General features: G+C 41.2%; 1 protein-coding gene across 1 annotated transcript in view; it reads right to left on the bottom strand.

Annotated features, from left to right (window-relative positions):
- The window catches only part of HEPHL1 (hephaestin like 1), an 86,714-nt gene extending 75,318 nt beyond the window's left edge, over positions 1-11,396 (bottom strand). The window contains exon 1 of the mRNA XM_025357404.1: positions 11,073-11,396. Within this exon, the coding sequence (XP_025213189.1) occupies positions 11,073-11,374 (302 nt within the window). The 5' untranslated portion in view covers positions 11,375-11,396. The remainder of the gene's footprint in view (positions 1-11,072) is intronic.
- Positions 11,397-12,802: the final 1,406 nt, after the last annotated feature.

Genomic DNA, 12,802 nt, shown 5'->3' with positions numbered 1-12,802 from the left:
TACAGATAAGCAAATGCTTAGAGATTTTGTCACCACTAGGCCTGCCTTACAAGAGACCCTGAAGGAAGCACTCAACATGGAAAGGAACAACCGGTACCAGCCATTGCAAAAACATGCCAAAATGTAAAGACCATCGAGGCTAGGAAGAAACTGCATCAACTAACGAGCAAAATAACCAGTTAATATCATAATGGCAGGATCAAGTTCACACATAACAATCTTAACCTTAAATGTAAATGGACTAAATGCTCCAATTAAAAGACACAGACTGGCAAACTGGATAAAGAGTCAAGACCCATCAGTCTGCTGTATTCAGGAGACCCATCTCACACGCAGAGTCATACATAGGCTGAAAATAAAGGGATGGAGGAAGATTTACCAAGCAAATGGAGAACAAAAAAAAGCAGGGGTTGCAATCCTAGTCTCTGATAAAACAGACTTTAAACCATCAAAGATCAAAAGAGACAAAGAAGGCCATTACATAATGGTAAAGGGATCAATTCAACAGGAAGAGCTAAGTATCCTAAATATATATGCACCCAATACAGGAGCACCCAGATTCATAAAGCAAGTCCTTAGAGACTTACAAAGAGACTTAGACTCCCATACAATAATAATGGGAGACTTCAACACTCCACTGTCAACATTAGACAGATCAACAAGACAGAAAGTTAACAAGGATATCCAGGAATTGAACTCATCTCTGCAGCAAGCAGACCTAATAGACATCTATAGAACTCTCCACCCCAAATCAACAGAATATACATTCTTCTCAGCACCACATCGTACTTATTCCAAAATTGACCACGTAATTGGAAGTAAAGCACTCCTCAGCAAATGTACAAGAACAGAAATTATAACAAACTGTCTCTCAGACCACAGTGCAATCAAACTAGAACTCAGGACTAAGAAACTCAATCAAAACCGCTCAACTACATGGAAACTGAACAACCTGCTCCTGAATGACTACTGGGTACATAACGAAATGAAGGCAGAAATAAAGATGTTCTTTGAAACCAATGAGAACAAAGATACAACATACCAGAATCTCTGGGACACATTTAAAGCAGTGTGTAGAGGGAAATTTATAGCACTAAATGCCCACAAGAGAAAGCAGGAAAGATCAAAAATTGACACTCTAACATCGCAATTAAAAGAACTAGAGAAGCAAGAGCAAACACATTCGAAAGCTAGCAGAAGGCTAGAAATAACTAAGATCAGAGCAGAACTGAAGGAGATAGAGACACAAAAAACCCTCCAAAAAATCAATGAATCCAGGAGTTGGTTTTTTGAAAAGATCAACAAAATTGACAGACCACTAGCAAGACTAATAAAGAAGAAAAGAGAGAAGAATCAAATCGACGCAATTAAAAATGATAAAGGGGATATCACCACCGACCCCACAGAAATACAAACTACCATCAGAGAATACTATAAACACCTCTACGCAAATAAACTGGAAAACCTAGAAGAAATGGATAATTTCCTGGACACTTATACTCTTCCAAGACTAAACTAGGAAGAAGTTGAATCCCTGAATAGACCAATAGTAGGCTCTGAAATTGAGGCAATAATTAATAGCCTACCAACCAAAAAAAGTCCAGGACCAGATGGATTCACAGCTGAATTCTACCAGAGGTATAAGGAGGAGTTGGTACCATTCCTTCTGAAACTATTCCAATCAATAGAAAAAGAGGGAATCCTCCCTAACTCATTTTATGAGGCCAACATCATCCTGATACCAAAGCCTGGCAGAGACACAACAAAAAAAGAGAATTTTAGACCAATATCCCTGATGAACATCGATGCAAAAATCCTCAATAAAATACTGGCAAACCGGATTCAACAACACATCAAAAAGCTTATCCACCATGATCAAGTGGGCTTCATCCCTGGGATGCAAGGCTGGTTCAACATTCGCAAATCAATAAACATAATCCAGCATATAAACAGAACCAAAGACAAGAACCACATGATTATCTCAATAGATGCAGAAAAGGCTTTTGACAAAATTCAACAGCCCTTCATGCTAAAAACGCTCAATAAATTCGGTATTGATGGAACGTACCTCAAAATAATAAGAGCTATTTATGACAAACCCACAGCCAATATCATACTGAATGGGCAAAAACTGGAAAAATTCCCTTTGAAAACTGGCACAAGACAGGGATGCCCTCTCTCACCACTCCTATTCAACATAGTGTTGGAAGTTCTGGCTAGGGCAATTAGGCAAGAGAAAGAAATCAGGGGTATTCAGTTAGGAAAAGAAGAAGTCAAATTGTCCCTGTTTGCAGATGACATGATTGTATATTTAGAAAACCCCATTGTCTCAGCCCAAAATCTCCTTAAGCTGATAAGCAACTTCAGCAAAGTCTCAGGATACAAAATTAATGTGCAAAAATCACAAGCATTCTTATACACCAATAACAGACAAACACAGAGCCAAATCATGAATGAACTTCCATTCACAATTGCTTCAAAGAGAATAAAATACCTAGGAATCCAACTTACAAGGGATGTAAAGGACCTCTTCAAGGAGAACTACAAACCACTGCTCAGTGAAATAAAAGAGGACACAAACAAATGGAAGAACATACCATGCTCATGGATAGGAAGAATCAATATCGTGAAAATGGCCATACTGCCCAAGGTAATTTATAGATTCAATGCCATCCCCATCAAGCTACCAATGAGTTTCTTCACAGAATTGGAAAAAACTGCTTTAAAGTTCATATGGAACCAAAAAAGAGCCCGCATCTCCAAGACAATCCTAAGTCAAAAGAACAAAGCTGGAGGCATCACGCTACCTGACTTCAAACTATACTACAAGGCTACAGTAACCAAAACAGCATGGTACTGGTACCAAAACAGAGATATAGACCAATGGAACAGAACAGAGTCCTCAGAAATAATACCACACATCTACAGCCATCTGATCTTTGACAAACCTGAGAGAAACAAGAAATGGGGAAAGGATTCCCTATTTAATAAATGGTGCTGGGAAAATTGGCTAGCCATAAGTAGAAAGCTGAAACTGGATCCTTTCCTTACTCCTTATACGAAAATTAATTCAAGATGGATTAGAGACTTAAATGTTAGACCTAATACCATAAAAATCCTAGAGGAAAACCTAGGTAGTACCATTCAGGACATAGGCATGGGCAAAGACTTCATGTCTAAAACACCAAAAGCAACGGCAGCAAAAGCTAAAATTGACAAATGGGATCTAATTAAACTAAAGAGCTTCTGCACAGCAAAAGAAACTACCATCAGAGTGAACAGGCAACCTACAGAATGGGAGAAAATTTTTGCAATCTACTCATCTGACAAAGGGCTAATATCCAGAACCTACAAAGAACTCAAACAAATTTACAAGAAAAAAACAAACAACCCCATCAAAAAGTGGGCAAAGGATATGAACAGACATTTCTCAAAAGAAGACATTCATACAGCCAACAGACATATGAAAAAATGCTCATCATCACTGGCCATCAGAGAAATGCAAATCAAAACCACAATGAGATACCATCTCACACCAGTTAGAATGGCGATCATTCAAAAGTCAGGAAACAACAGGTGCTGGAGAGGATGTGGAGAAATAGGAACACTTTTACACTGTTGGTGGGATTGTAAACTAGTTCAACCATTATGGAAAACAGTATGGCGATTCCTCAAGGATCTAGAACTAGATGTACCATATGACCCAGCCATCCCATTACTGGGGATATACCCAAAGGATTATAAATTATGCTGCTATAAAGACACATGCACACGTATGTTTATTGCAGCACTATTCACAATAGCAAAGACTTGGAATCAACCCAAATGTCCATCAGTGACAGATTGGATTAAGAAAATGTGGCACATATACACCATGGAATACTATGCAGCCATAAAAAAGGATGAGTTTGCGTCCTTTGTAGGGACATGGATGCAGCTGGAAACCATCATTCTTAGCAAACTATCACAAGAACAGAAAACCAAACACCGCATGTTCTCACTCATAGGTGGGAACTGAACAATGAGATCACTTGGACTCAGGAAGGGGAACATCACACACCGGGGCCTATCATGGGGAGGGGGGAGGGGGGAGGGATTGCATTGGGAGTTATACCTGATGCAAATGACGAGTTGATGGGTGCAGCAGACCAACATGGCACAAGTATACATATGTAACAAACCTGCACGTTATGCACATGTACCCTACAACTTAAAGTATAATAATAATAAATAAATTAAAAAAAAAAAAAAAAAAAGAAACCACAAAGGAAGACCTTAAAGAAAATATGTAATACAGAGAGACACATGAAGCCTATTGTGGAAGCAGTGTTTTCCTGACAGATAACTATTAGAAGCTGAGATAAAATGTATCACCGAAAAAAAAGGGAAAGAAAGAAAATGTCAAAGAATAAAGTACATTCAATCAATTTATAACTTAGGACAAATAGTTCAAATTCAGTGAAAAAACTCAGTAATGGTTAATATATGCAAGTAATTAAAATAAATAGCATTTCCATTCTTCAATTGTTGAAAAAAAAAAAAAAAAAAAAAAAAAAGAAAGTAAAAAAAAAAAAGAAGTGGCAAGGGATAGAAGTAAGAGAAGAGAAAGCAGTTTGTTTTAGTGTCTACACAGCAAACCAGCCATTGAGAACATATTATGCATTTGTAATAGTAGAACAGAAACTCCAGCTCCTTTGAGTTCTATAAAATGCAAATTTGCCCAAGAAACAAAGTAAGGAAGTAACTTCAAGGGAGTCATCCCCATGAAGCAGCCTCCAATTTAAATGGAGTATATTCATTAGAATGTCACATTGGTGAGCCATCTGTTGTTCATTGCGTAGCCATGGCGAGGGGCTGAGCAATCACTATCCCTCAAGAACATTTTCAGTCTGCATTCTAACATCTTGACTCAAGCTAAGGAGGTGTCTACTTCCTGCTGCAAAGGAATCCAGTGAGTCCAGGAAGGTTACCATTAGCAACTGCCTTAAAGACAAGATGGGGACTTGGAACATTACATTGCCAGGTGCCCGGGGTCAATCCTGTGGAGGGAGATATCTTCCAAAAGCAGGGGACATTAATCATTATCAGAACAAACCTGCCCTTGGGAATCCCCTACACAGTGCAGAGTTGGACTTCCAGGTTATATTCTCAGGAGTTCGTAGCTTGCAGGGGTGTAAACTACACCTGCAATCCCATGACCCCTGCATCTTTTAGCGGAATGTTTTCCAATCGCTTCCTTGGAACAATTGCTGATCATCTACTATGTCTGGAACATAAAACTAGAAGCTGGGGCCGAGATGTATTAATCTCAGTCCCTGCATGCAAGAGTTCTACCATCTAGTTGGGAAACAAAACGTATGCATTTGACAATAAACACACAGTTTTACAATGTTAACTGCCAACTCTACTGTCCAGAGCCCACATGTCTGGAGAGGGCAGGGAAATACAGGATGAAGATAAACTGCAAAATAACCTTAGCAGAGAGTGTGATCAGAGCCAACACGTGAGATCATAAGGGTCACAATAAGGACAAGAAATATTGTCTGAGCTTGAGAAGAAACATTCTTCATCAAGGAGAAAAAAGGATGAGATTGAGACAAGTGCCACTTGGCAAAAGGAAGGGTGGAGACAGAGATTACACATTCAGTTTGGTGAAGCTGCACCCTCCCTATTAGATTAATAATTTTTAATAGCATCTGGATGATGTGCTTCTAGATACATTCTTTCACTCTGGGTCCCCTCGCACCACCTATGTCTTGGGTCCTCGCTTTTCACTCTTCATTTCCACAGAAGCCCTCCAGCACATACACAAGGCATTTTCAAAACAAATGCCATGATGAGGGGGAAGGAGAATGAGCTTGAATCCCAACTCTCTCACTTGCTGGTTGTGAAATGGGGAAAAGACTTAACCTCGCTGAACCCAGTTTCCTCTGCTGTAAACTGGTGACTGTGATAGAGCTATCATAAGGATTCAGTGAGAATAGGTGTGGAACCCCCCAAACAGCAACGGGGAGAGTGGTGCTGAATCAATGACAGTTATGATTATTTCTGGTCAAGTGTACAGCTTTGTTAGAAAAGAGGAAAATGTGACTAGCCAATGTCTTTCCCCCAGGGCTCCTGCTCTCCAGAGAACCCCATGAGACAGCAGAGCTACCATGAGAGCTGATCAGTGCTCTCAAGTGGCAGGCACTGTGTCTGAGTATCTGCAGATCCTAAGTCCCAAAGACAACTCCACAGTCCTCATCCACAGAAACTTATTGGAAAAATGGGTCTTTGCAGATGTGATTAAGTTAAGGATCTCGAGATGGGGAGATCATCCTGGGTTAGTTGGGTGGGCCCTAAACACCATCAAAAGTGTCCTTATAAGTAAGAGGCAAAGATAGGCTAGACACACACAGAGAACAAGACAATATGAAAGTGGAAGCAGAGATCAGAGTGATGCAGCCACAGCCAAGGAATGCTGGCAGATACCAGAACCTGGAAAAGTCAAGGAATGGCCCCTCCCTTAGAACCTCCAGAGGCAGTGTGGCCCTGCCAACACGTTCAGTTCAGACTTCTGGCCTCCATAACTGGGGGAGAATAAATTGCTGTTGTTTGAAGTCACCTAGTTTGTGGTAATATGTTATAGCAGCCACAGGGAACTAATACACCCTCAAAGCAAGTACTATCGCTATCCCCATTTTACTGATGAGAAAACTGAGGCAAAGAGAGACTGAATTACTCACCCATAAAGTGGGACAAGAATTTTAAATGTAACAGTTGATGCCAGAGCCCAATACTTTACCAGCAAACTGGTCTGCCACGGCATCTCCCTCAGACCAAGGCTGGGCTACACTTGGCTGGGGAAATAGTCCCGATGCCCCCTGATCTCCCTCTCAGGTACAGAAGATTGGTCACCCTACTTCATGGTGTGCTAACCTTTTAAAGCAATGCCTGGAGCATAGTAAATACTCAGTGACACTTAGATAACTTATTATACTGTTAATGAGTTATCTTTCAGATCCTGCTAACCAGGCCTTGGGGGCCCATCATATGGAGGTGGGGGCCCATCATATGGAAGTGGGAAAAGGAAGATGGGGACTAAGAGGATGCCTGTGAATCCTGGAAAACAGGGGAGAACTGAGATAGAAGAGGGTAGCAGGGACTGCCAGCTGCCTTGCAATAGTCATGCTCCCCTTCTTTCTTAGTGTCAGAGACAAATTCTATCTTTATTCAGGCAGAAAAGCACACAGCTGAAAGATTATATTTTTTTAAGTTCTCTTTGTGGCTATGCATATCGAATGAGATGTAAGTAAAATCAGTTGGGTAGGGTTTCAGTGAGAACCCTTTAAAAGGCAGATGCAGCAAAAATTGTTCTGCTTCTACCTTTTCCCTTCCTCTCTTTCTTCCTGGAATATAGACATGATGGCTGGAGATCCAGCAGCAATCTTGTGACCATGAATGTGCTTGAGGAGGGAAACCACATAGGGTTTAAAGCACATAAATTAGGTGGAAAGTCCCTGAGATCCTATTATACCATCTATCCCACCAGCCTTGGACTGCCCACTTCCGGATTCTTCTACAAATGAATACAAAATCCTAATTTGTTAAAGACATTATACTCCAGTCCCTAGTGGCAGCTAGAAACACTCACTCACTGATATAGGATATAACAGCAGCTCCAAGAGATGCATATGGTATTAGTCTAAACAAAATATTTTTGGTGCTGATAAGACAGAAGTTGAGGTTTGAAAGTTACCGTTTGTTTAGACTATGCACTAACCAGATTATATTCTTTTCTTTATTTCAAAGCTCACAAAAACCTCTGTCTCCTCCCTGATTCCCCTCAGTTGGTCCTTCTTTCAGATAGATGTGTGAGTTCTCTCTCACACCCGTCCTAGGGCCTGCTTCTTAGAATAGTCCAAGCCCCTTGCCACCCACTGGGCTGATGCAGTGATGTGGCTGGGTCAACTAACAGACCCTACAAACTTGAGGTTTGAACAGTGGCTAGCCTCATTTGTGTTTAAGCGCAGTTCCACCCATGAGTTAGCATCCATGAAAACTCATGAGTTAGCACCCATGAGTTAGCATCCATGAAACCCCAGTTTCTTCACTGGGAAGAAAATGCCAGAATATGTGTTGATTGTCTAATGGGGTCTATGGTGAGAACTGTGGCTTTAAATAAGATGACCCTACTCTAGTTCCATTAAAGACCAGGCTTTACCACCAAATGCACACCTTAATTAAGCACTTTATGAGCCTGAGCAGGACTGGTATAAATAGATCAAAATACTGACACCATCCCCAGGCAACTCAAAGGAGCCTGGTGCCCCCATTTACTCCAGGGAGGAGGAGAAGAAGTATATTTATCTGGAGAAAATATTCCTAAATAGAATCTAACTCCTAAATCCTATACTTTCTAGGAAACATTAGTGATTACAGACTCAATTATATTTTTGAACCCTATAATCAAGCAAAGGTACCAAGTAGGAAAATTAAATTGCACCATCTAAGGGCTACAGAGTCTCAGTGAAATGATTTCAATTCATTCCTGATCTCATCCTTGTGCATCAGGATGTGCCTAACTTTGGTTTCCAAATGTTTTTACGTTACCGAAACTTTGGCACCCACCATCTTTTCCCCCAGATTTTTGCCCATTCCCCTTATTCAAAGATGAAGCAACTAGAACAACTCATTCGATCAGGTGATTCGTTTTTACTTCAATGATTTTGAATGCCTGCCCTATGCTAGATCCTCCATGGGATACTGTCAATGACAAAGCTCGTGTAGGGAAGGGGGACTATTAAATGTATGCCCAAACTTCTTATCTATCATCATGGTGTTTTACTGCAGCTGCAGACATGACTGATGTACATCAAGCAATTAGAGGGCAATGCAGAGGGAAGAAAATGCAGTGTCTAAGTTCATGATAAAGACCCCAAGCTCCATGAGTGGTTAGGAAGGAAACAGACCAGAACAAGCCAGGGTCATGGGGGAAAGCTTCATGTATGAAGTGAGGAATTGGAGATAATTCTTAAAGGATAGGGGAAAAATGGAGAAAGAAAAATACAGACTACTTCAAAAGTTGTCACATAGGTCCACGATCAGTCCCACATCTTCTCTAACTCTAATTTCTAGGACTGAACGTTTGCAAATCATCTGTCTCCTTTCATTCACCATTGCAAAAATCTTTCTAGAACTGGCAAGTCAGGTAAGATATTTTTCATTCAGTTTCAAAATTATTTCTAATGCTTTGGCATTACACTTCTCAAGTGACTCTATGGATTACATTCAACTCCCTTCTTACACAGATTAAAGGAAGTGATATTCAGAGAGATTATGTGACATGTTCAAGATTACACACCAAGTTGGGCAAAGCAAGTGCTAGAAGTCAGGTCTCCAGATTTCTATTTCAGGTTCTTTCCACTCATGGTGGAATTCTGAGCACCTGGCTCTCCTGGTCCTTTAAATATCAGACATTTACTCTATAAACTCTGGCAGGTATTTAACCTCAGAGACTTGGTTCCTGGTTCATAAAATGAGAATAATATCTGCAAGCAGTAATGAATTGAAAAATCCCTCATAGAATTTTTGGGTCAGAACAAATGTCCATACACAGTTATAGTGACATGGGCATTATAGGAAGAAGACAGAATTTCTGTGAGTGTTAATCTTATGGAAAAGCAATCCAGTATCACATTTAAACGCTATATTCATTACACTCAGTGTATACATTTTCAATATTCTTATCCCCAGTAGCTGCTCACATTGACCGTTTCCTACTGAGCCCTCTCTGAGAATAGCAGAGCTCTATTTGTAGAGAAGGCTCCTGGCATTTTGGGTACCCTTTCAATCCCATAGCTATTCATCACAGTAAAGACACCACCACCAATGGTCAGCAGATGTGGGATTGAAAGCAATCAAGAGTTTCCTTTGGAAATAGCCCTGCAGACATTATATTTCCTGGTACAAAGCTTAAGGAAAAGTCTTCCTTGGCAGCTTGTCTGGCATAGGCTTTATCTTTGGTAAACAAAACATGACTATACCACCTTGGTGTTGTTAGAAAACTTGGAAGCTGTATTTCCAAGTCAACTGGATCTTTGGTCTTTCCTCAAAGACAAGGGGCCCCGGCTCTTAAAGACTTTTTGCTAGGCCCTGTGCTGTTCCTGAGTTTTATCAACTAAACTCATCTTTAGGAAATGGAACATGGATGCTGAATGCAATGGGTTCTGCCTATCAGAAAAGAAGCAAGCATTCAAATATCCAACAGAGGTTGCCAAAACATCTCAAAAGATGTTCTACTAACCACAAAGTTGAAAATAGCATGGCAGCTTCTGGAGTCAGGAGGTGACTTCAGAGGGAGATCCATGAAACAAACTAGATAGTTAAGATATTAGGCCCTGGAGGGGGCAGGGAGCAAGGGTTATTTTGTGCCCCAAATTAAAAATCAAGAACATAGAACACCGTGGCACCATCTCACCTAGCTATGCTATGGGTTCTGGGATAAAATATTGCCCTCAGTATGAATGACTTGGAGCTGGAATAGACTTTTTACCAGTGAAAGAGCTATCTCTAAGTAGACTCAAGGAAACTCTGAAAATAGCAGGCAAATCTCCTGTGACTTCCCTCTCTTTTAAACATTGAAAAACATGACTTAGCTTACTCATCTTCAATTATGATGCTTCATTCCAAAAATACAAACTAAGAAAACACTGTGTTTTAACAGTAAGGAATTCCTAAAATTTCTCAAATCTTCATCCCAAGTATTGTCATTTAAAAACAAACAAACAAACAGAATCCCCCAGAAGTTACTAGTAGTGCCTGGTGAAAATTGTCAAACACCTGGTTGTGTATATGCCTCTTCACAGGCAAGGCTGTTAATAGGTGGCTCAACAAATATATGGAGCTATGAATATCTCTTCCAAATTACACACCCATCCATACTAGGGATCTTCAAGCAAAAAAACAAAACATCTTCTCTTGGTCTAGATCAACTCACCCCAATTACAAGTACCCAAGAAATACAACCTTCCCCATGCAGAGTCAAAAAGAGGCCAAACCTGGGAGTCAAAGAGGACCCTAAGTTCACTCACTTGTCTTCCGTGAAACTTTTCCCAGTAATAACATTCTTCCCTTGGGGTACATAGTTCCAGTATTCTTCCACAATCCCAATGTAGTATGTTCTGGTAACTGCGCCAACCAGCCCAGACAGACCCAGGAATGTGAGGAGAAAGATGCAGCCAGCCGGCTGCTTCCGAGGCATTTGTGGATGTAACTCAAGCAGGCAGGCAGCCTGCACAGGGGACAAATCTGTTGGTCCCTCCCCCTCACTCAGCTCCTCCTCCTCCTCAGGTAGCTTGGGGTTGGGGCAGAGGCAGAGGTTGAGGACTTGCATAAGCAAAGCAAGCTCAATGCGGGCGTTGCTTTGACAACAACACTTTTGCCAGCCATCCAGGAAATGTGTAACTGGCTTATTTATTTACTGCCCAAGCCAATAGGCCTGTTTCTGTAAGTTTCGGTACCATGCTCTGACATCAGTCATTTGTCACAACTTGGGCTGATGGCTTTCCCCCACCCCTTCTGCTTCTTTTCTTTTCCACACCTCTTACAGGAACACATTAAAATCTGAAAAGTGAGCTGGCCTGAGTGGAGCATCAGGAAATACTCCAGGCACTAAAGAAGGCCTCATCTCTGCCAGGACGGTAGAGGAAGTGACATAATCACCATCCAGCTTGTTTTATGAGGCTACATGAAACCACAAACTAACATCATAAAGTTCATTACAACAACATAGAACCCCACTAATCCTTCATTGGCTCATGTGCCATCTCCCCCATAGTCTCTCAAATCCTACCAGCAAAAATGAGAAGGTTGACTACTCAGGTCAGCCAAAGTGTTAGTGGCCACCACCTCCACACAGGGAGCCGCCTTTCTTGGGATAAATGAAAATGATGATGGCGGAGTACCCTTCAGACACATGGAGACAAAATTCAGTAACAGGTGAAAAAGGCTGGGCCATTCTTCTGTGTCTTCTAATCTGTGTCCCAGAATCTCAGTATTGATAGAGACCTTGATCAACCTTGGAAGAGAGGTTGATCCCCATACTCTTGAGGGAACAGCCATGGAATGAAGGAAACAGCCTCCTGGCCTTTGAAGTTGGTCAGACCTGGGTTTGAATGTGAGTTCCTACCACTTTCTAATTTAGTGGCATGGAGGAATCACTTAACATCATTGAGCTGGAGACTGTAGAAGAAGGATTGAGGGATTCTTAAGGAACTTTTTAAATGATGGTGTCTGCAAAGTGCCTATCCCAGTCCCCAGCATAGAGTAGGTACTAAATAAGTGTTAAAGTCCTTCTTCCTCATTCATGCCCTCTAAGAGAGACTGTATCAACCTGTGTATCCACAGACTTGCATTTCCCCACAGTCTTCGGCTTTCTTGCGACTATTCTTTGCCAAAGTCCTATCTGCCATGCCTTCTACCTGTCTCAAGTAAGAGAATTATTTTTCTTTAAACTGTAGCTACCCTATAAATGTCCCATAGCACAGTTTGTATTAACATTCATCTTAATTAATAATAGGCCAGGGACAGTGGCTCAGGCCTATAATCCCAGCACTTTGGGAAATTAAGGCAGGCGGATCACCTGTGGTCATGAGTTCGAGACCAGCCTGGCCAACATGGTGAAACCCTGTCTTACTAAAAATACAAAAATTAGCCGGGCGTGGTGGCAGGCACCTGTAACCCCAGTTACTTGGGAGGCTGAGGCAGAAGAATCGCTTGAACCTGGGAGGTGGAGGTTGCAGTGAGCCAAGATCACACCACT

This window comes from Theropithecus gelada, chromosome 14 (genome assembly GCF_003255815.1).
Source record: "Theropithecus gelada isolate Dixy chromosome 14, Tgel_1.0, whole genome shotgun sequence".
Classification (NCBI taxonomy): domain Eukaryota; kingdom Metazoa; phylum Chordata; class Mammalia; order Primates; family Cercopithecidae; genus Theropithecus; species Theropithecus gelada.
Note: the sequence above shows the minus strand (reverse complement) of the source record. Positions and strands in the feature narration are given on the sequence as shown.